Source organism: Rhopalosiphum maidis, chromosome 2, assembly GCF_003676215.2.
Source record: "Rhopalosiphum maidis isolate BTI-1 chromosome 2, ASM367621v3, whole genome shotgun sequence".
Lineage (NCBI taxonomy): Eukaryota > Metazoa > Arthropoda > Insecta > Hemiptera > Aphididae > Rhopalosiphum > Rhopalosiphum maidis.
Genome location: NC_040878.1, coordinates 18,802,199 through 18,826,617, shown reverse-complemented (window position 1 = coordinate 18,826,617; position 24,419 = coordinate 18,802,199). Strand labels below are relative to the sequence as shown.

Below are 24,419 nucleotides of genomic sequence, written 5' to 3'. Positions count from 1 at the left end.
AGTATGATATTTATGTTCATTTTTTACCCCCCCCCCCCCCACACACACACACACACCAAAACAAAAAAAAATTTCCTGCGTTCTCGCCTGCTATTGGCTATTTCTCACGTAATGAGTATATATATTTACTATTATTTGTAAACGTATAAACGCAAATAATTGTAGTCACAAAATATGATTTCTTATCGTTACAAGATTATATTAGGGAATATTATTTGTATATACTGTTATAAAAAAATCAGGCAAGTAGGTACCGCTTTGCTGTACATTAGGTGTATATTAGTAGTTCACATGAGCGTATTCAATCTGAATTAAATTATATACCTATCATTGTATACGAAAAACAATTCTGATTGGAGATGTCAGTCTATATAAACTATTTATATATATATATACATAACCATTAAAGTAATTTATTTTATTTTTAATATTATGATAGGTTGATAATGATTTCTTTCTGAAAATATTTAATTTATTGTAATATTAGTATTTAATTATTATTGTTACAATAATTTATATTTATACCGAGACGTGAATATGCTGATAACTAATAAACGGCTATATATGGTACATTTAAAAGTGCTGTGCTACGGAACTTCTCACATATAGCAACCCCATTTCTCTTCTCCTAGAATTGGATTTCATAACTTGGTTACGGCCTCGCGTTTGTGTCTTTTTGGAAAGCTATTACTAATGACTTACTAGTACTATACTTGTTAGATAAGTAAAAACCAAGTTATTTTTAATATTTTTACATTACAGCTTAATGCTATTCTATTATACGTTATTACGTTATTATTCTGAATTCTATATTTGCATATTATAATTCGTGGTTATTGTGAAATAATAACATATTTCTTGATAATTCTTAGAATATGTCGCTTGTTACAGGGATTGCAATACTTTAAATTTAAATTTTAAACACACATTTCATGTATTATAGGTTATTTTGATAAAAATAAATTATTTTTTGATATTGTTTTGTAGTTAAGCGTTCATTCTATATTACTCTGTCGCGTGGTTTTATAGTGTTGATAGAAAGCAGTTCTATTACATTGTATATACGGTAAAAATAATACCTATTTATATTATATATATATAATATAATATTGTTTAATATTCAATTTTCACGTGGAGCATTATGTCTATAAGGTAGGCTTTAAAATGATGTGGGTATTTGAAATATATGTTGTGTTATGTTCATACTAGTGCCGTTGAAATTTTAGGCGGAGCATTGAACCGAGGTACTTTGATCTTGAAAGAGCCCTGCAAATTACCTGATAATGTGACCAAAAATATTTAATATAACGAAAAAAAATAAAACAATGTGAGATGATGAATAATAGAATGATCTTTTTAGTTATTATGTAGGTAGAGTGTAGTCGCGTAGACGGTAGTAGTTACATGTTATAGTGTCGTTAGTATGAGACGCGAGTTCGACCTAACCTAGTACAATAATTAGTATTAAGAATACTAGCAAGATGCTAGATGTAATATCTAGACCAATTTGCATCGGGACACACAAATATCAAGTTACGGCACTGGCTTCATACTAAAAATATTTTTGTTTCAAGTTCCTCAAATTATGTATACTATTAGATAATGTCAGAAGACTTGCAATAAAATTTATTGAATTTTCCAATAAAAAAAAAAAAAAAAAATAATATATTTGCAAATTCTAAAAATAAATTTGTAATTTGCAAAATATTAGGACAATTTTCGAATAAATCGGACAAACTAGGAGGCAAACTTTGAAGAAACCACCCCCCCCCATTTTAGATAATCAAAGTAATATTACTCTCTCGGAAGGTGATAGCATACAAAAAAAATTTCATCATTATAAAACAAATTCTTAAGCATTCATCACTCTACTCAGAATCTAAAATAGGTATTAAGCTAGATAGTAAATATTAATACTGCGAAATTAAACTACAAACATTATAATAAAAATAAAAATAAATGCTATATATATATTATATTTATTCTTCGAATATAAGACTTTGCATATCAAAGAAAACGATATATGCTACTAAAATTACGAGTAAAACAAGATGCCGATAAAGTAAATTCCATTATGCCAAATGAAATTCTTAGTAGATTTTTGCAATCGTTATATTTATTGGAAATTTCAGACGAGTGTTTGGTTGACAGACAGAAAATACACAAATTGAATTTTAATAATAAACCCTTGTGTAGTCCTGCATGGCTGCATTGTATATGTTTCTGCAGTGCAATAACTAAAATCTAAAAAGAACTAACTGACAAGTAGTAAAAAATTGAGTTTAATTTCAAAATGAAATTTTAGAAAACATCAAAATATAATAATTAATGTTATATACAATTGGTTTGTTATTATTTAATATGTTTTTTTCTAATTTTATAAACTACTGATTTGAATAGATTAAATCCCATACATTTATATTTTTCGTATAATAAAAAAAAAAATAATAAAATAATATTACTATTACTATAGCGACAATTATATGCGTTCGCCTACACGTCTCGTTGGGGCGCCTTCGAGAACGTTGCGTTATCCGTTGAATGTGTGCGAGAATATTCTTTATTACCCTGTGGCGGTTATATAAGAGTCCTTTGATTGAGAAAGTGTGGTAATATGAACAGACAATACAAGTTCAGCAGCAATTTTATAACAGATATTTCATTATAAAAGTGTACCTAAGTATAGTGTTTTTAATTGTTTTCGTATCATTTTTTTTTTAATTATCATTTTATAGCTGAAATAAAAAAAAAAATAATAATAATATAATAATAATAAAAAAGAGAATATTGATTTATTTACTTGGTTTCTATGTATCAAATCATTATTAATTATTATTATATGTTGTCGTTTAAAAATTAAATTGTACCTATTTATAAACCGAAGAAAAAAAAATTATAAAGTGTTAATCGTAAAAAGTACAGTTTCAGTTGTATTTTGATTGGTCAATATATATATATTAAGTTGTTAAAAGTTTAAAACTAATAATATTGATTTAAGTACGTGCATTTTAATAAATGATAAATATTAGACGTAAATATAGTATGATCAACGATAATTTATAGAAGGTACACAACAAAATTCATATTCCATAACTAAATTCAATAATAGCATTATTCAACACAATTGGATGTTGGTTTAACTATTTTTGTTTTTTAGAGTTACAAATCAGTTAAGTATAAAATAGAATTAAAGTAATATATATATACATATAAATCAATAATTACAGTGTAATCGATACATTTATTTCAATCTTAAGGCTATAATCATAAACTATGAACTTTTACACCTCGTAAAAGTTATAAATGGCCGTTAGTTGTCTTTATGTGTTACTCTAATAGTAAAGAATCGATTCAATGTATACTTTTGTGGTTTATCAGCAAATTGTCAGGTTTTTTGATTAGAAAAAAAATCCATTTTATAAACGATGTTGTTATCCGAACGCTGTTAAACACGTATATTATTCGTATATTAAAAATACGACATTTTAATTATATAGTGATTATGACTCTATAAGAAGTTTAGAGGTCTTACAAATCGGCTATTTTATAAAGTAATATTTTATGAGTTATACCATTGATTAGTGGTTTATTATAAAATAATAAAATATGTACCCTAAATCACAGATAAAGTTATCATATATTTATGTGAACGATTTATAGTATCATATTGGCTACTGTATAGATAAATGCGCCTAGTGCGCCAGGTGTGTTGGTTTCGATTTTTGCACAGTATTAATACTATTGTTTCCAGTGGTAATAATAATAGGGGTAAAGCGAGCCGGTCAAATTAAGATTTATCTACGAGTATAAGTACATCGATATCGCGTCTTATTAGTTACACTACGATAAGTCGTTGTACAATTAGTTTGTCTGTAAATAAAACTTGTCGAAATCAAATTGTAATAATGTTGTTGATCAAGAAGCGCATAATGGAAAATTGTAAACAGAGAATTTTGGTTCGGATGCATATATTTGTTATAATTTAATTGAGGTCAGTTGAGGTTTTTGTGCAACCGTGTATGAATATTCAAAAAGATAAGCAGTGAATAGATTTAAATACGAAAATGCTAAGTAGGACTTAGGTGTTATATGTATACGTGTATTACGTATAAATAGGTTATACTTGTATTTAAAATATTTATGTCCGCAAAATAAATTCTATTATCAATAAAAAATATATATAACAAATGATTACAATAATATAATTGTGAAGTGTCCACGCACATATTAATTGAAAAACGCGAATTATTTATTCGAATTGTGGTGTTATATTTATTACAGGTCCGCGGACACATGCGAGGGGATAAATGACAGTGATTACGATGACCCTATAATATGAAATATGAATTGTTAATTAATATTCGCGATATTATAATATTTATAATATACTAACGATATATTATAAATACGATAAAATGTAGCACGTACTTTGTGCCAAGTCAAACGGAATACCTATGTAATTGAATTGCCGTCGAGGTTTACCAGCGATGTATTTGTTTCAAGACCCTCGATCATGCAATGTGGCAAGCCGGATGTTTTGATACTACCCGGATAATAACAAAGTAAGTTTTTGTATAACGTTTAATGAAAATACTTATTTTTATTAGTTTTGAACAACGAAACATTGTTAAAAAATACTATTATAACGTTGTCTTTTCTTACAGTACTTAGGTATTTTGATGTGTCGTCGAAAACGATGCAGTCAAACGATGTTGTTGTTTTTTTTTATTATTATTATCACCATTAACGCCGAATTTCATAGGTAACATAAAAGCTAGTTGGTCAAAATTAAACTAGATAATAACATGTTGACATTTTAACGACACATTCGAATACATTAAAAAATTCAACGGTAAAAAATACTCTATACTATTGTAATATAATATAGGCTTATAAGTTATAACTCATCAGTACTTTTTTCAGCTGTTACCAGTTGAAGTCTATGCATTTTGTTTTTGTCAAAATTTACTTCAAATACTGCACATATGGTGGTCGTAAGAAATATTCTTACATAATTGACATTACTGAATTTAAAAGTTAAAGTTAAGTTATTTTTAACTGGGTTACATAACCAGTTACTTTTTTTTTTTAAATAAACTTCTAACTCAATGAATTTAATTTTGGTTTTTTTTTTTATTATGTAATTGCCTTAATCTCTTTAATCAGGTAGTTAGTTTCATAGTCACATTGAGTTAGGTACATTTTTGTTCTCAATGTAAGCTCCTTAATAATATTCAATGTATAATGTATAATATTTAAATAATATTTTTGTAAAAATTATGATTTGCAAAAAAAAGCAAGAAATAATTGGTAGTATGGCAGATATTTTTTTTATACGTTATTATAATATTATTACGCAGTATAAATACAAAATGATAGACTTTCAAAGGGTCAAATATTCTAATTCTGAAATTCAAACGGCATCAAAACAACGCACATAGAGTAAACTATACATATTTCAAAAGAAAATTACAATATTACCCAGACATACAAATACATTTATAGAGAAAAATATGTCAATGTTATTAAAAATGTAGAAATACTTATTCAAGAAAATGAAAAAGTTGATACTAAATACATAAATACACTTATAATCGTGGCTGTGAGTAAAATACACTTTCATAAATTAAAATATATACTATATTTAGTTTTTATAATACTTACATTTTAAACATTTTTAAAAAAGACAAAAATTAAAATAAATAAAATAAAAATTACTTTTTTTATAGTGACCATTAAATATAAGTATAGAAGGAATCAAATTGTTTTTTATCCAGTGCACAAATTGTCTAAATGTGGATATAGGTTTACAATATTTATCTATAATTGTAGTGATATGAAAAAACGTCTGCCTGTAAAAAATGTTATCAAACAGTAAAAATGTTTCAATTAAAAAAAAAATTAATGTACCACATCAAGACCACGTGATATAATAATAACCTTATTGTAAACCGCCAAACATGGAGTATAAAGTATACTGCGGTAATTAACGAATCGTACCGGTGCACAGACAACATGACAGCATAATACGCATCGAAAACTTACAAATAACATAACAATAATAAATACAGCAACTTTACACATAATATGTAAATCCAAAATACGCCTATTTACCGTGTCCGCCCGAAAAGCGTAAAAGACTTATGTAATGTATATTGTATGTACATATATATATATATATTATATGCGTCGTAACTAATGGATAAAGTTTCTGATTGTTTGGACACCAAAGACATACGAAAGTGGAGTGTGGTGGATATGAACAGTGCTATAGGTTATGGTAACACGGAATTAAGGGTGACGCGCAAGTGGCAATTCATGGCGATAGGTTGGCAGGAGGAGTAATACATTATATATATTTATGTGCGTGTTGAACAGGAGACTGTTTCATTAAGAAAAGCCCATATAGCCTGATGCTGTGACCGCTGGTCCGTTATGGCGGCGATTGTCCGGGAGGTTAAACACCACAGCCGGCAAAAGTGGCGTGGCGGGCCAGTGGTGGGAGGTAGAGGGATCGCCAAAACTTTTCGTATATTTGTAGTGCGCGCATACACGCGATTGTATGTCTCGTGTAATATGTGTTTGCAAACATGACAAATTCCCGTCTCTCGTCCATTCGACGTCGTTTCCTGCTCGCAAAAGCAAGTCCTAAACAAACGGATGTCTAATATAATGCTTGCACACATATACATGTATAATATGTATACGGTGCACTAACATTATTTATAAATGATTAACGGTGCAATTAATCGGCCACTAAAAGTTCTGAGCGATTGTCGCGGTGGGAATTATGTGATAATTATTGCAGTCGCCAGCGCATTATGAGATTATATACAGGGTGATTAAAACAATTTGTTCATCTCTATTTTAAGTCCTTATTAGAGAGATAATTATACATTCACATTGGTTATAAAACGATGAATGTTTGAGTGATTTTTTTTTTACTGAAGATACATTATTAGCCAAACAACTGTTTCAATGTTCACTGTTGAGGGTGATTTCTGGTATCCAAATTATAAATAATATACGAGTAGTTGATACGTCAAGGGAATCAAATGTAAAAATTCTCAGAACTTTTGTAAATAATTGTAAAATAAAAAAAAAATAAAAAAAATAACAATGGGTATGGAATATTTCACAGTACCAGTTTTCATTGTAATTTATATAGAACATTATGTAAATACTAAATACCCGTAATTTAATATTAAATAATATATTAACATATATATATACATATACACATTTTGAAGGTTTTCATAATGTTTAATAATCAAAAAATAACCATGTGCAAAAATACAAATAATATCAATAAAACATGATGCAATAATTACTTTTTAAATAATTAAATCAAAAAAACACAAATAATTGAACTATACACTAATTGTATGTCTAGTTTAAAAATTAAATGTAAAAAGGAATTAATACTTCTAATTTTATCAAATATCCCACTCATAATCTTTGTTTAGGAGAGTCATTAAAAAAAAAAAAATTAAAATAAAAAAATCTGCTGCTTATTCGAAGTTTTACTTAATTTGACTTCCGTTTATGATGATTGAAAACTAGATTATAATAAAGCAAAATATACACCGGGCATTATATCAGTGAATAGATATCATATTGCTACATATTAGTTTTTATAGTTATTGAAATGGCCAACACATAATTGATAATTTTGTACAGCAATTAAACTTAATTAATTTGAGTGCAGTTTTTGTTTCTTTTCTTTTTTATATTATAATATATTAAATGAAATAAAAAATAAAAAATAAAATAAATATACCCACCAGAAAAGAAAAAAGAAAAGAAAATATGATGGTTGAAAAAACTTAAGTTTGGATAACATGGGTATTTACTAATTGGTCATAAAAGGAAGTAAACAACTTAAAAAAAAAAAATAATGCATATAATAAATAAAAGAATAAATACAATATTTATGTAAGTAGCATACAATGTAATTTGTCAAAAACAAAATAAATAATGTTAAAATGTTAAAATGTTTATTATAAAAATTATATATTTCTTGTAATAATGACCAACTATTTTTTTAATAAATTAAAATACATTTCAAATTGTATTATAATTATTTTATTTATTCTATAATCGGTATTTTAAATTGTGTATATTATATATTAAGGGTAAATGGTCAACACTCAGATTATACTAAAGCAAGGTTAACTGTTAAACTAATATTTGTGAGTACCTCATATAAAAAAAATGTAAATAATGTTTTTTTCAGGTTCGAATAATACGGGGATAAAAAATATAGTTACAATATTAAATTTACTAACCATATAAACGTTGGACTTGTTATTTTAGATTCTGAATGGAGTAAAAAATGTAATGATTTTTCAATGATGCATGTTTTTTTTTTAATTTTTTTTTATTTTTTGTGACTGTCATCACAATTTGGAGTAGAAATAATGCTTTGATTTTTGACTTCAGTTTTTCTTTGAAAAGGAAAGTTCATTTAGTAGGTACTTTGGAGGGGGGAGGTCAAAAGTAAAAAATTACCAGTAGTTTTCAAAAGCGTCAGGAAAAACACTAAAAAAGTAACGAAAAAATGGGAATTTTTACGCGTAATCAGTTTTTGATAAAATCGATTTTTTTATTTTGCCGTAACTCAAAAACGATTCATTGTAAATACTTAAAATGTTCACTAAATGCATATTAGCGTTATATATTCATGATTAAATTTTTAAAATACGAGTATTTTGACTTTTTTAAGCTATTTATAGACAATTTAAATCTTCAATTTTTTTAAGTTTTTTTTTTAAAATGTCGATAAAAAATTTGACTAATCAAAAAATCTTTAAAATTTAATACAAGGTTTATTATAAGTTATACTTATCGAAGATAAAAAAAAAAATTAAAAATCGTTAGTCACAATTTTTTTTTATAAGCATTTAAAGTTCAAATGTTTACATAATATGTCAAAATCACGAAAATTTAAATGGAATTTGAAGATGAAAATTCAAAAAACTGTTGTGATTTATACCTAAGATTAAACTAAATTAAAAAAAAAAAAAGTTGATTAACAATAATACTGTTAGTTATAATGAATATTTAATATTAAAATAATTACCCTTTATAAATTATTAATAATAGTGGAATAGAGTATCTATCGTTTGTTTAAATAAAAAATAACCGTTATACGTGTTTCTAACTACAAACAATGGTTGTTATTTATTATAAGAACATTTAAATTATATCGATTATTTCGATAAATATACGTCACATTATAATATTATTATCAGTTTGGTCGATTAATTTTTACATTGGTAAAAAATGACTAAGTATTATACAAACAAACAACACTCTTAGAACGATAAGGTATAAATTGTTAAATTAATGGTCATCAAGCAAAATATAGAAGACAATTATTACCGAATGATTACTTTTTGATTTGTTTTAATTAATAAATACTGAGCACATTTAAATGATAAGGTATTTTTAATTAAAATATATTTTTTTATAATTTAACTATAGTTAATTAAAAATAATTGATTTGGTGCAAAATTATTTTTATTTTATATTTTTTGTTGTAATTTTATAAACTATATTCAACATTTAAAAATTAATTACCATACTTAATTTTTAGCTTTAGAAATAAAATAAATTAATAATATTATTAAAATACTTTTGAAGTTTATAAATCAGTTGTTAATGTTTATACCATTATTTGTGTGTACTTACGATCGAAATGGAAATAATAAAATATATTTTAAGTTTTAACAATACCTTATTAATAATCAATATGAAATCTAACACTGTTAAGAAACATAATAAAATAAAATCTTAAACAGCTATAATAATATAAAATATGAAAAAAAAGCTTGACGGTATTGTAAAAGAAGTGGAACAAATACGTATATATGTATTGTGTAAAAACATTATCAAACGTATTTATTTGCTAGATTCAAAATTGTCAGTGTTTTCATCGAGTTTTACCTATTAATAATAATAATAATAAAAGCTATCCATCTTGTATCGTAAATCAATCCGTTGTGGTGTGGAAGGGAATCAGGAAACACAAATGATTATTTTACATAATAGTTTATAATATATAATATATATATATTGTAAATTATACATGTGTGTGTGTATGTACAATAGATAATTTAACAAAAAGAAAATTATATAAATTATATACTTATTATACATTAAATAATATACAAGTACGAATTAAAACCTATTAAGTTATTTTAAATATCAAATATAATATTATCATAATCAGTTATAATATTAATTATTCAACAAAATAATATAATTAATTGGCTATGACGAAAATTAACTCTTTATATTCGTTTTGATAGTTTAAATTTTAAATTCCACTTTAAAAAAGTAAACTTTATGGCGACCACGAGTCCACGACTATAAAAAATATATTACACACGACAATGGTTATGTATTTATGTCAGTCACGAATCACTATATACTTAATTAAAAATATATTCAAATATTTGGTAATTAAATGTATAATAATATATCCTTTTACAATATCTACTAAGCATACCTAATAACAAGGCCATTTAATATATTTTTATTTAAAAAATTAATTTTTGTAGTATCTTTTCTAAACCTTGAATAACTCAATATGTTGTATTTTTGAGTTATATACTTATATCACTATTATTTCAATAGCGCTATACCTATATATATATATCACAGCACGTCAGTTCTGACGACTTGCCATTGAAAGGTTTTACAACATAAATGTTTGTATAAATATATACCGATACCAACTAAGTAAATACACTAGTGCAGTTAAGATATAATTATGCCATAAAGATTTTACGAATAATGCAATATTATATGTTTATACGGAATGTCGTTTACGGATTGCACGATGACATTGATGACATTATAATTGACGAATTGAAACGGAAAAATGTATATAATCGTGTTGTGTTTTGATTAGTTGTAATTCAGGGTTGTCCATTTGTGTTTAAACTTCAAATTATGAAAGACAGAACACGCAGTACTGCATAATACATTAATACATATTATAGAAGGTATACGTATAACCGTGTAGGTTATGCACAGTCGCGTATAATATTATTACGTATAGCAAGTACAGAAAACATTTTAAATTAATATCTCTTCAGTTTATTTTAAAAACATAGAAAAATAAACTTGTTGCTTAATAAGTGCATAATGCATGCATTTGAACATTTTAATTTAAAAATATTAAAAAAAAAAAAAGAGTTTTACACACATGCACTATTGCAGTTTACTAATTATATTTTATTAAGCACACCGATCGACTAATAGCGAGGCCTAGGACGTAAACTCACAAGTATTCTCCCACACTAAGTGCGCGGCCCTAGACATTTATGGGATCAGCTGGCAATGAATACAACACATTTTGATAACGAGCAATGCGCTCGTCGAGTGCCAATGTGCAGCGCCGTTAATGTCGTATTGTTATTTTCGTCACACGGTTGTGTTGGCCGTTTTTCGTGTGTAATTTTCTGTATGATAATATTGAGGCAAAACTATAGGGAAAAATGCCACCGTCATCAGTAGTATAAAGTATAACGCATTAAAGCGCATTGTAAAAACAATTAGAATATCTGTGAAACCAAAGAATTGCACTACAATCTGGATTTCTAAGTACTCTGGCACATGGAATATCAATACATTTCGTTTAATCGTACATGTATATTTATATAATATTGTATATACATAATATCCATAATTTTATATACTATTACGTAAAAAAAATACAATTCATCTGTAAACCTACACAATTTAACAAGTCAAGTAAATAAAGTTTTATGAAGAATTTAGACGAAATAAGATTCTCAAAAATAAATACTATCTTGACCAGACTATATACTATATATAGTTTAATGCAGTTAAATTATTTGGGTCAATTTATTTTTTCACCAAATTAAGTTGATAGCAATCCCATTCATTAAGTACTGAAATATTTGTATTACTTAAGTTACACTATTATTTATGTATAAATGTATATTATAGTGTTTAGTCTACAACCCTTGTGGGTATACGACATTACCGTTTACAAATTAATTAATGACTACATGAACTCATGAAGTATTTTTATTACTAGTAGAAAATATGTTATATATTGCGTTATTACAGAGAAAATATGACTAAATGTAATGTGTTTCAATAATCCAGCCGATATAACAGGTAAACAGAAACATATAGACTGAAAAAAAAATTAGAAATTTGGCTTTAAACTATTTTTCACGATTATCAAACAATAGATACAACACACATTTTTAAAATGTCGAAAGAATCAAAATTCGTCATAAGGATTTTAATTAATAATATATTTAAAATTAGTAGATAAGACGCTCTAATTTTGTACAGACAAACAATATATAACGATATTAAGATAAAACTTCGTATCCATTATGTGTTCACTTAGAAAAAAGTTTTATATTTTAAGAATATATTATTAGAACGCTTCCTATCCGTATAGTGAAAGAAACACATTGCGTCTTTTTCTTAAAGAATATAACTATTGAAAATGTAGGGTGTGTACATTTTTTGAAAATATAACAAAATAAACGGGAATTAGCTGTATTGTGTTTCAAAGGGTACTTCATTACATAGTAGTTCACTATGGAAGCCGTGTTAAATTTGAATTAAATAATAAACTAATACATAAATACGGAAACGATTCTTAGCGTGAATTATAGAAGGTATTAGCTTTAATTCTAAGAATATTTCATTTTAATAATTATATTTATTTATGGTATTATTAATAGATAATTATTTTTTATTAGAAATATGGAATTTCGAACATATTTTTGCAAAAAATATATTACGTGATTTTAGTTTTTCCGGGTTATTTTAAAAAAATTCTATTATGTTCCTATTTTTACCTACTATAGTTCAAATCAATTGTAATTTACTATAATAAATTATTCCCAAAGTTAAAAATCAAAAATTTTTTACTGTTCTTGAAGTTATGTCAGATGCAAATAAAAACACAGATTATTGTAAATCCAATATTTTTTTTATTTCACCAATAAACTAAATTGTTATAGTTATTGTAAATACAGAGTTATTCTAGGTGATATAATGCATTTTTACAGTAATATTATTTGGTACATTATAATTGGTTTATAATTTTACAATGTTAAAAAATTGGATTATTTTCAACGTAATATTTTGAACTTTAAAATTCAAAGCAACAATACAATTTAATAATCGATTAATTAATATAAAAATACCGAAAACAATTTTATTATTTACACCAATAGATTTATGCGACAGAAAACTTTTAAAAACCTAAATATATTATATCAGGTAAAAGCGACGAATTAAATTCAAATATTGCTAAATAAAGAATTTTTTAGTTTAAATTAAATTAAAATCAATTAATTTTTTTTTTCAATCAACTATAGCCGAAGCATTGATTTTTTTATTTAATTTACATTTTATAATTACAAATTATATTGTTGCAAAAAGTAAGTATGACACATATTTATAATTTATAAATTATAAATATCTATTATTATCTGTTATTATTAATAATATATTATATGTGGAGTATATGATGCAGTATTTTTTTATGAGGATATATCGTAGATATCAATTATTAAAAAAGTGGGCATGTGGGTATCGCTCTGCTGTAGTAGAGATGGAGAGTAGGTCACTGGTCACTATAATGGATGTGTTAAATTTGAATGCAATGGCGGGTACCATTGTAAACGAAAAACGATTCTGAACGGAGATGATTTGTCAGTCAATGATAATTAGTTGGATATATTATATTATTACTTATATTTAAATTGTAATATATTGTTATTTTACGTGATTACGTAAAAAATTAAATTTCATACGCTCATAAAATGTTTTCTATATTGACTCTGGAATTTTTTTTACAGTTACTTGAAGGAAAACTTATGAATAACCTTGTATTGGATTTTTGAACCTTAAGTATAAATCACAAAAATTTTATGAATTTTCAACTTCAAAATTCCATGCCAATTTTTGCGATTTTGATATATTTTGTAAACATTTGAACTCTAAATGCTTATAAACAAAAATTGTGACTAACGATTTTTGATTTTTTTTTACTATGATTAATAAAGCGTGTATTAAATTTTAAAGATTTTTTGAAAAACCAAATTTTTTTTATCGGCATTTTAAGAAAAAAAACTTAGAAAAGTCGAAAATTTCAATTGTCTATAAGTAGCTTAAAAAAGGTCAAAATATTTTGAAACTTTAATCGTAAATAGATAACCATAATATAAGTATTTGGTGAAAATTTCAAGTATTTACAATGGTTCGTTTTTAAGTTACAGTAAAATCAAAAAATCGATTTTGTCGAAAAGTGGTTATGCGTAAAAATTCCCGTTTTCCGTTATTTTTCCCGGCACTTTTGAAAACTACTGGAAATTTTTTACTTTTGACCCCCCCCCCCCAAGTACCAACTAAATGAATTTTTCTATTCAAAGAGGGGCTGAAGTCAAAAATCAAAGTATTATTACTAATCCAAAACATGATGTCAGACACAAAAAAAAAATAAAAATAAAACGCACATCATTGTAAAATCAATAAATTCATCACTCCGTTTAGAATCTAAAAAATTATCACTATGAAATTATATTTCAAAATATTAAATTAATTAATTATAACAATATGATGACTTACCTATGGGCGTTGAGTGATTTTTGTACAGGTTACAAGAGCATGGACTATCTGTAGTTGTATCGATAACGTCTTTATTAATATTGCATTGCTGTATGCAAATGCTAGATGAACCGCATTCTAAAAAAAAAAAAAACATAAAAAATATAACTTTATCTTTAAAATTATGTTGAAAATGACTAATACAAGTCAAATTATATATGATATTATATAAATGTATAATTCGTATACAATTTTCAGGAAAGAATTATAATACATTTTGGTAATTGATAACTAAAATGTGATTTTAATTAATTTTATCACCTAGGTATAAAATAAAAATAAATAACTGAAATAATTTATGTGAAAATATTATTTATAAAGTAGGTTTGTATTTAAAGAACCTAATACCTAATAATTAATGAATCTCGCTTAACATTATCAAAACACTAATAATCGTAAATTTTACTAAATGTATATTCGATAAATTATGTATTACGTATATATAATAGGTAATTATTTGTTATCAATTTCTATTGAACACTAAATTCTTAAGTTTTAATAAATTAGATTATGGTTACTGTCTCACTAAATCGAAAATAGTTCTAAAGTAAATTAATTCAATACGACTGAGTCTATATTATATTTCTTTGATAGATTGAAATTTTAGATTTCATAACAATTAGAGGTTAAAATAATAACTCCGTACTTTAATTACTAATAACAAACCGTAAATGTATAGATAATAAATTAACAAAGTAATTATTTAATTGAAAAATAACAAACAAAAAAAGTTGATACCTGAGTAAAAATACGATAAAAATAAAATTTATTGAAGTTCAAAAATATCAATACTTATATATTTTTTTGAAATGTAAATAAAGTGAATAAAGTTTATTAGTTTTTACAGTGAAACGTAAAGGAGGTCGTGGAATTGAATTCCTGATATAGTAAATGAAAAAAGAAAACTGAAATTCATGATGGTATACCCGTTTCAACAAAATCTCGATCATTTTTCGATAAATTGAATTGCGTTAGTAATGGGTTTCTGATCATTACTTTTTAAATTTAAAATACTTATCAATAATAATAATAAAAAAAAAAATAGTGACTTGGTTTGAAATGAGCTATCAGCAAAGCTAAACGAGTATTTAATACAATTCGAAGTATTAACTCGAATATATATTTATTTGATCACGTATAATTTTATAATACATTATATTGTTTTATTAAACTTTATAATATTAAGTTATAATTATAATAGTTGAAGACACAAACTTTAATCTTTATCATAATATAATCAATACTATCCATAATAATATTATAAATGCAAAAAAAACTGTTTCGTTTTAACGACTAAGCCACTGAACCAATTTTGATGATAATTTATGTGGAGATTACTTGAACCCTCTGAAAAAAACATACTAGGTTACTTTTTTACATAAAAAAAACATCATTTTATAAATAGGTGAAACTAAATAACTACTGTATTGTGATTGAAAGCCAACTGTGAGGATAAAAATTTAAAATTTGCTAGGCTAAAATATTATTAACTGTGATTATTTATTGTAGTTGTGGATATATAATTTAAAATTAAAAGTATATGTTTATAATGTGCTGGGAAATCTTGTCTATAATTTATATAACTAAGAAGAGTAGTTATGCAGGAAAATTATTTTATTAAACAACATTTGTTATTTTAAAATCTAAAATTGTTTTTAACCTAACTATAAATGTTTAAAAGTCATAAACTACTTATCAACATTTCGACTTTTTTATGTATTAAAGTACTCTTAAAACCATTCTGCTTCAGAATATAAAATTAAAAAAGTAAAATCTTTAAAATTATAACAATAAAAAGTATTTTTAAATATTATTATTAAAAAAATATGTATTATTTTAGTTTGACTAGAAAATATGTAAAAAAAAAAATATATTTACGAAAATGATAATAGATTTTGAAATAACGAGTATTGAACAATAAATAAATCAACAAGTATAGACAAATTTAAGATATATGGTCTTACATTTTTATATGAGCGCAAATATTCGAGGTTTAAATGATGGATGATCTTAATAAGATTATAGTTTAATATAAAATTGTTTAAAACATACCATCAAGTGTTTGGACTTAAAAATGTTTTGAATTAAATTCTCTACTAACAAGTTTATTGTTTTTTAGTAGGAAAAAAGTAAGCTGAATAAATATTTGTTGAAATATGACATACTATCAAAGCGATATTTATAGTTTTTATATAGTCGTTTTGCTAAGCTATAGTGGTAATATATATATATATATATAATAGCTAAATATTTTGTTAAAAATAAATACAATACTTTTTTTTTTTATTGCGAACTAACCATTGTGGTTTAGGCAATATCATATTTGTGGCAACTAAATTATTAAATCATGGAATATTTAATTTGTTATTAGTTTTATTTATTCTTCAAGAAGACAACGGATTTCACTAAACATGTTATTGTGGGAATCCAAAACTTGTACATAAAATGATTTAAAACAATTTGAATTAATTGGTTTTAGTACAATATTATGGTATGAAATAAATATTTTAACATATAATTAGATATTATTATTATTTTTATCTAACCAAATATTTTATATTACAGCTAGTTAGAAATGTGTAAATTAAGTAGAAAATATTCCTTTTTACTAATGATTTATAACTAATTATTAATAAACCATTCATTTCAAATAACATTTTTATGAATTGAAATTCTCAAAAAATATTTTGATTCAAAACATAAAATTAAAAATGTATAATGTAATTCAAAAAATAAACACTCGAAAAAAATTCTAACAATAAAACAAAGTAAGAAATATAATAATTGTTTCAACATTTTTCTGTTATGATTCTGAAAATTATTTAAAAAATAAATATAAATTTTTATTTTAGGTATTCATTTTTTTATTACACAATCTATAAAAAAAAAAAAAAAAACATTTATAAATATTATTAAAATTTTATTTATACCCAAAAGTATTCATATTTTTTTTAAATAATGCGTATGAAATATTAGAAAAGTCAACAAATATTATGTACGGATTCAAGATTGTTGGTATAAATGCATTGTCAAATAAAACATAAATTGTATTAAAGTGATAAAATATATAGTACTGACAATAAAAATTAAAATATTATGCAAAATTACATTTACACAACAATGTATAGATATACTAGTACATACAGCGTTTAACATACTATTATACAATCTGTCAGGAAAAAAAATGATTGTTGATGGATTATAAAAGCAAAACAATTTGAATTATGAACTAAATAAAATTCCGGGTAAAACCTACGTAGGTAAATCATGACTATATTATTATACCAATGAGTTTGTATAAAAAAAATAAAGTGGAGATGAAATTATTATAAATATTTTTATGAGTTTTATCTTATAATGGTTTTGATTGTAAACAGTCTGCTATTATCTATACAGAAAATAGAATTGATAAATCTTACATTTAATAACTAAAATGAGTCTAAAATTATATATTAAGTCGACAAAAACCGTTAGATCGTAGTAATATTGCTAATATTGCTTTGGTATTGCTTGCATTTATTAAGTTTTGACATTTTCATGAACATGCAGGATCACTTAATAAACTATAACAGGTTATAGAGTAAGGATATTTATGTTAAATACTCAAAATATTGGAAAGCACCTAGAATCATAACTGCTAACAGTGCTAACATTTTATATTTTTGTCCTCTTTGGTAATCACATGTTGCGTGATAGTTACAACTATGTAGTTACTACACTACATAGTGGTAGGTATTCATAAAATATATGCAATATATTGATACAGTAAACACACGTTATTTTTTTATTTACGTATGATAGTTAATCAACCTAAAAACACAACTATTTTACATTCCATTACATATATAGAAATCATACCACTACACATCCTAGTTCCTTTTAATAAGTACTTATTTTTATTCAAATTTAAGGTAGATAACCTAATGGTAGACAATTAAAATAATATTATTAAGTATCAAATAGATCTTAAATTAATACAATAAAGAAATCTAAAATAATATGTACAATAGAATTAAGTAGGGACATTATTAATATATGTAGAAATATGGTTTTACATTAGCGATCTACTTCGTCATTACTGGGACACTGTATAAGCTGATTAACAACTTAGTTAGTGATGTATACTGGTATAGACAAATGATTTGCTTTACATAAAACAAAAGTAATACAGCTAAGGAGATACAAGAAATATATACTACCTAGTTGTAACTTACTTAGAACACTCAAATTGGCTTAAAATGATCTGTCAGCTTGCTGGAAAAGGGTAGTTTTAGAGATAACGAGAACATGAGAATAATCATGTAGTAGATATAAGTGATCAATTTTTAATATTTATCCAAAAAAAAATGCAATCATAAATATTGTACACGATTTACAAGATAAATACGATTATCAGTATGTGGATCCCATAATACAGTTGCATACCTACGACAGAACAGTAGAGCACAGTACAAAGACTAAAAAGGTGCCACTAATTTATTCTGAGTACAAACAAGTCAAACGTAACAGAAACCTTTTAGTGAGTTGCAATATATTGCTTATACATATGAATGATTATAATATGATAATATTATATTGTATTAAAAACATTTCTTAAGTCACTAGCTGTATATATATATAATATATTGTATTGTTACATGAATACGATATATTTTACATAACCTGTAAGGAAAATGCGTAAGCAGTTCTCCAAATCTCAGCCATCAGCGATAAAATATAAACAATATTACTCATATTTATAATATTATTATTATATACCGTATAAAATGTTTTAGAATTGCAAGCTTGATAAATGTATATTTATTATTTTAATGAAAACACGTTAATATTATACAATTTCTTATTAAATCAAAATATCATCTTTACATTTCTCCAAATAGATCTTAATTTTTACTAGAAATGTAAATTGCTTTAGTATTTAGTATATTTTTTTGTATCCACGAATAAACGTGTTCATGCAATTAAATAATTGTTCATGCGTGTTAACAAAAACGATGAACATTATTTATTCAGTTATATACAATATTACGCCAAAACATAAATATGAACATACGCGAGCAATTAATTGAAATTTCACGAGTAGAGCCGCCTTAAAACTTGAGTAGCACAATGTAGTGATACATAAATTTATATTTATATCAAATTGATAATGATATTTAATTTAAAAATCTTTTGACATGGAAAATTAAGTTTTATCTTAAGGTCATTCAGACATGATAAATGTTCTTGAAGTTTTTGAATTAATTTCATTATTTTAAACAAAAACTAATTTAATTTGTGCGAATATTTTAACAACTTAGATACAAACGAATATTTGATAAATATATCAAACATATAGATGTAATATGAACACTTATATATTGTAGGTACATGTATACAAAATAAATTAAAACTAAGCAAAATTTCCTTTGAGCAATTTATCTTTTAAATATATATTGTTCGTATTTTAAAACGTGTAACCAAGTAAATTTATGTATTACGAGTGAAAAAAATTGATATATCATAGCATTACGTTTTTATATTCCGTATACGGTACATTTAGAAATGAGATAACAAATATTATTATATACCTACGTGAAACAAAATAAAAAACACCTCGATTTAACCTGTTAAACTATGTATATGAATTTGAGACACATCGTTTCGCGAACAAAAAAAATAAACTATCCAATTCCCAAGGGCTCACCGATAACAACAAACAATTACACGCAACTTATTGTTCCTAATCTTAATCGTATAATATATTAATAACAGTAATAATCGATAAACAGTTTGGAACCTAAAATCTGTTAGGGAATTTTGAAGGAATAAATCCAAACAATGATTAGTAAAAATGGTTTTTAAGCTTATAAAACACTTTTTCAGTTTATTCCCAAGAGTATAATCTACACCCGTGTGACCAATTTAAGTTTTATTATCGATCTGTGGTTTCCGTATGTGGTCTAAAATTACGTCAAAAAAAAAAAAAAAACCAAACATACTTTTTCAATATTATAAGCTTGTTGTTGATCTATCAAAAACGATATATTATATGATTTTATGTATATTAAATATAACGATTAAACGATAAGTCACAATAAATATATTTCAATTCAAAATCATGCTTGATAACTTTAAACAAAGACTCAAAAATAACTGAAATAAAAACCATTTAAAAACCAGAAACTAACAACAACCAATGAGGTCTCATTAATGGGAAATTTCTTCGCCGTGAAAAGTGTAAATATTTATATAATGTAAGATAAACCTACCATCAGTTTTGATTGCCTGTAGATTTAAAACCACTTTTAATAAAAAATAATAATAATAAATTATATTAAATACCTACGTAAATTACTAAAAAAATAACAGTTTATATTTAACGTTTTAATTCCACATAATTCAGATTATTAAATCAAACTTATCAATAAAATTAATACATTGTTTATATTGAATTTATATTTTAGAGGAATTAATTATTTTATGGGATTGTTTTGTTTTTTACAACCTAAATAAAAAAAATCGTATTTTCCGTCCAAATACACTATTAAAAATATTCATTTTTATAAAATAAATATGTATTTCATTATTTTCTGATAGATAATTGTTTTTAAATTGTATGTGTTTTAAAATAACCCGATATACACATATCATTAAATAAATAAAAGACAAAAATATATTATTATTAATATAATATTATTTTGCAAATATAATTTTAAATTAAAATTTCGATGAGCTATTATTTCAGTTCGATGTTTATCAATACTAAATTTACTGTAGTATCCCAAGTATAAATCACAATCTCTTAACTTTTTCTGAAACTATTTGTCTATTATAATATGTACTTCGAAGTTCTACGCCATGTTTCTTATGAAAAAAGCAAGTTTTGAGAAATAATACTAGAATTTTACGTAATTTTAACTGAATAGATTGTAACTAAATTTAAAAACTTTCTGCCACATAAAATTACATAGGTACTCTTTAAGAAACTAAAACTAGTCATCAAATCCAAGTATATAAGACTTATCTCATAATATATAATATTTTCTTAATCCCAACTCCTATAATTTTCCTTACAGCTTACTTATCCATACTTTTTACATAGATGGGTAGTTAATAAAATTACATCATAAGTATTCAATAAACATTGATATTATATAGAGCTTAAAATATAAATATTTAAATGAACTTGCAACATTGTGCAATGGTAATAAATAATATTCTAAGATTGAAACGATAGAAAAATAACTAATAACAAATACAAAATTACAGGGATTCCAATAGTTTCTCATAATAAATTAAACGTATTATTATAATTCAGGTAAACATAGATTAATTTTATTCCTATAATTATAACGAAATAACTAGTAATACCCAGTCTATTGATATTATGAAATTATTGTATTCATTTGATACAAACTTTTAAGTAAAACAATACTTAGATAACGTCATTATATATTATTTATAATTTTTGTTTTGTTATTAAAAAGTAGATACTGTGTATGTACACACTACTTATTAACAATCTAAAAGTTCAAATGAGAATAATGAATTAATAAATCGTATATAATATTAAAAATATTAACTTTTAAAAATAAACATTTATAAACACATTACCTATTATATTTCACTTACGAATTTATCATATATTTTAAATTTTTAAAAATAACTTATTATAATTTATGTATATTAAAGGATTTATAAGGAATATAACATGTTATAACTCTAGTTTAAAATATTTAAAATCTAGATAGAAGTTAACGGGGAATACGTGTATACGGTAAATTATAGTAATACAAATTAAATATGTAAATTTACAAAATTATTGTACTTCAATTTTTCTTCATAAAATTATAATCGTTATCAAATTATATACTCAAAAATAAATGGATCATAAAATAGTATACACTTTAAATCAAATATGGTTCATACCTAAATTAACTATTTAAATATGTCTCAAAAAAAGTGATATCTCTAGTGTTATACGAAATGTAAAATTAGATTCCATTTTTTATTGTAATAAAAATGAATCGTTATTTATGCAGTGCCAAAAAAAAAAAAAATAATATTAAAACTAACTTGTTTCTTTTCGTATATTTTTTAATTAAAAATTACATATATTTTGACATTCTACATCACCATTCCCACCACATTTAACCCATCTCAACAGGAACTAATATAATTAAGAATATACTAGAATAAAGGAAATTAACTACGCATAGTATATTTTGTAAATCATACAACACATAAATAACCTTCGTTAGTGTTTTGTTTTTTACGTGACATAAATAATACAATCTAACTCAAAAATCCTCGTTTGCAGATAATAAATAAGAGACTAGGATTTATAAAGGCTGAAATAAAAATATATGTATGAATACATTTTAAAATACTTTGATAAGCGCTTAATTATATTTGCCATACTACCAACTTTCAATTTTTTTTTTAAAGTAAGAGGAAACTTATAGTATCTACTCATTATAACATCTCAATTAAAACAAAACAATAATAAAAATAGTTAATCATTAAATTATAAATATTTTTTAATCGATATTATTATTAGTATTGAAAGTAAAATAATTGTAGTTTAATAAAAACATTTTTTAAGTACTACTATTGTTACAAATTACAATAACAGCTTCGGGGAAGTGGCATATGTATCCAAATTAACTTCAAATGAATTTTAGTAGCCCTACTACGACCTTAATTGGCTTGGTCCTTCAGGGTATAAGGGATTACCATGGGTCAAACAACTCCACATCATAAAGCAACGATGTTAAGGAACTAATACAAAAGTCTCGAAAAACAGACAAAGTAGGATTAACGAATAGAATCAGGAACAGATTATGGGATTTTAAGATCGCAGTATGTTCCATACTCAGTTTCTTTTGAACAGGCGAATGCCAAAATAGGTTAGGTATTGCAAGCTATAACTTAACAATAGCAGTGCTCCGGGAAATGAGATGAGCCGGCATTGAACAAGTTATTTTTGTTGGCCTAACCTTTTTCTATCATAAATTTAAATAAAAAAGGATGATGGAACAAGATTTGTAATGCTTATAAAAAATGTCGTGGAAAGTGTAATCGAATTCAACTCCACACCGGAACGTAAAAGTACTATAAAACTAAAAATTGTGCCTATTAACGTACAATTAGTTAACACAAGTTGAATTCAGTGATTATATATTTAAAAAAATGGAAACTTTTAAATACTTCAGAGTGAATTAAAAGTTAAAACCAAAGTAAAGATTGTAACATATAAATCATTAATAGAATACCGAAGGCAGAAAGCAAAATATTGTTCTAAAATAATTTAAATCAAAGTATTCTCAAAGCTAGTAAGAATAAGGCTTTACACAGCACTAATATAACCAAAGTTTTCTTTGGTATATGGTGTAGAATATGGTTATCAAAAAAATAATATGAAACAAAAATTGATAAAAGCAAAATAATAAAAAAAGTATGATTAATTTAATTATGCTAGAATAGTTGGTAACAAAGTATCAATAGAGGACATAAAAAAATAAAATATATAAATATATATTATATGTATAATTTTATATAGATAATTTTAAAATAATACATAATTTAAATTATTATATTTATAATTTCACTTATACTATGAGTTACTAAGAGTATTATTTAAGCTTAATAAATTTATAAACTAATACGATTACGAAATAAATCAAGTTATTACGATAGGAGTATTTTATAGTTTTAAAGTAAAAAAAAATCCATCATCTTTTATTTTTCTTAATTATTTTGCA

At 24.4% G+C, this 24,419-nt stretch overlaps 1 protein-coding gene across 2 annotated transcripts in view; it reads right to left on the bottom strand.

The window, feature by feature from the left end:
* The window catches only part of LOC113554004, a 195,750-nt gene that overhangs the window by 80,117 nt on the left and 91,214 nt on the right, over nucleotides 1-24,419 (bottom strand). For both annotated transcript variants that reach the window (XM_026957630.1, XM_026957631.1), the window contains one exon: nucleotides 14,635-14,751. In XM_026957630.1, the coding sequence (XP_026813431.1) occupies nucleotides 14,635-14,751 (117 nt within the window). The remainder of the gene's footprint in view (nucleotides 1-14,634; nucleotides 14,752-24,419) is intronic.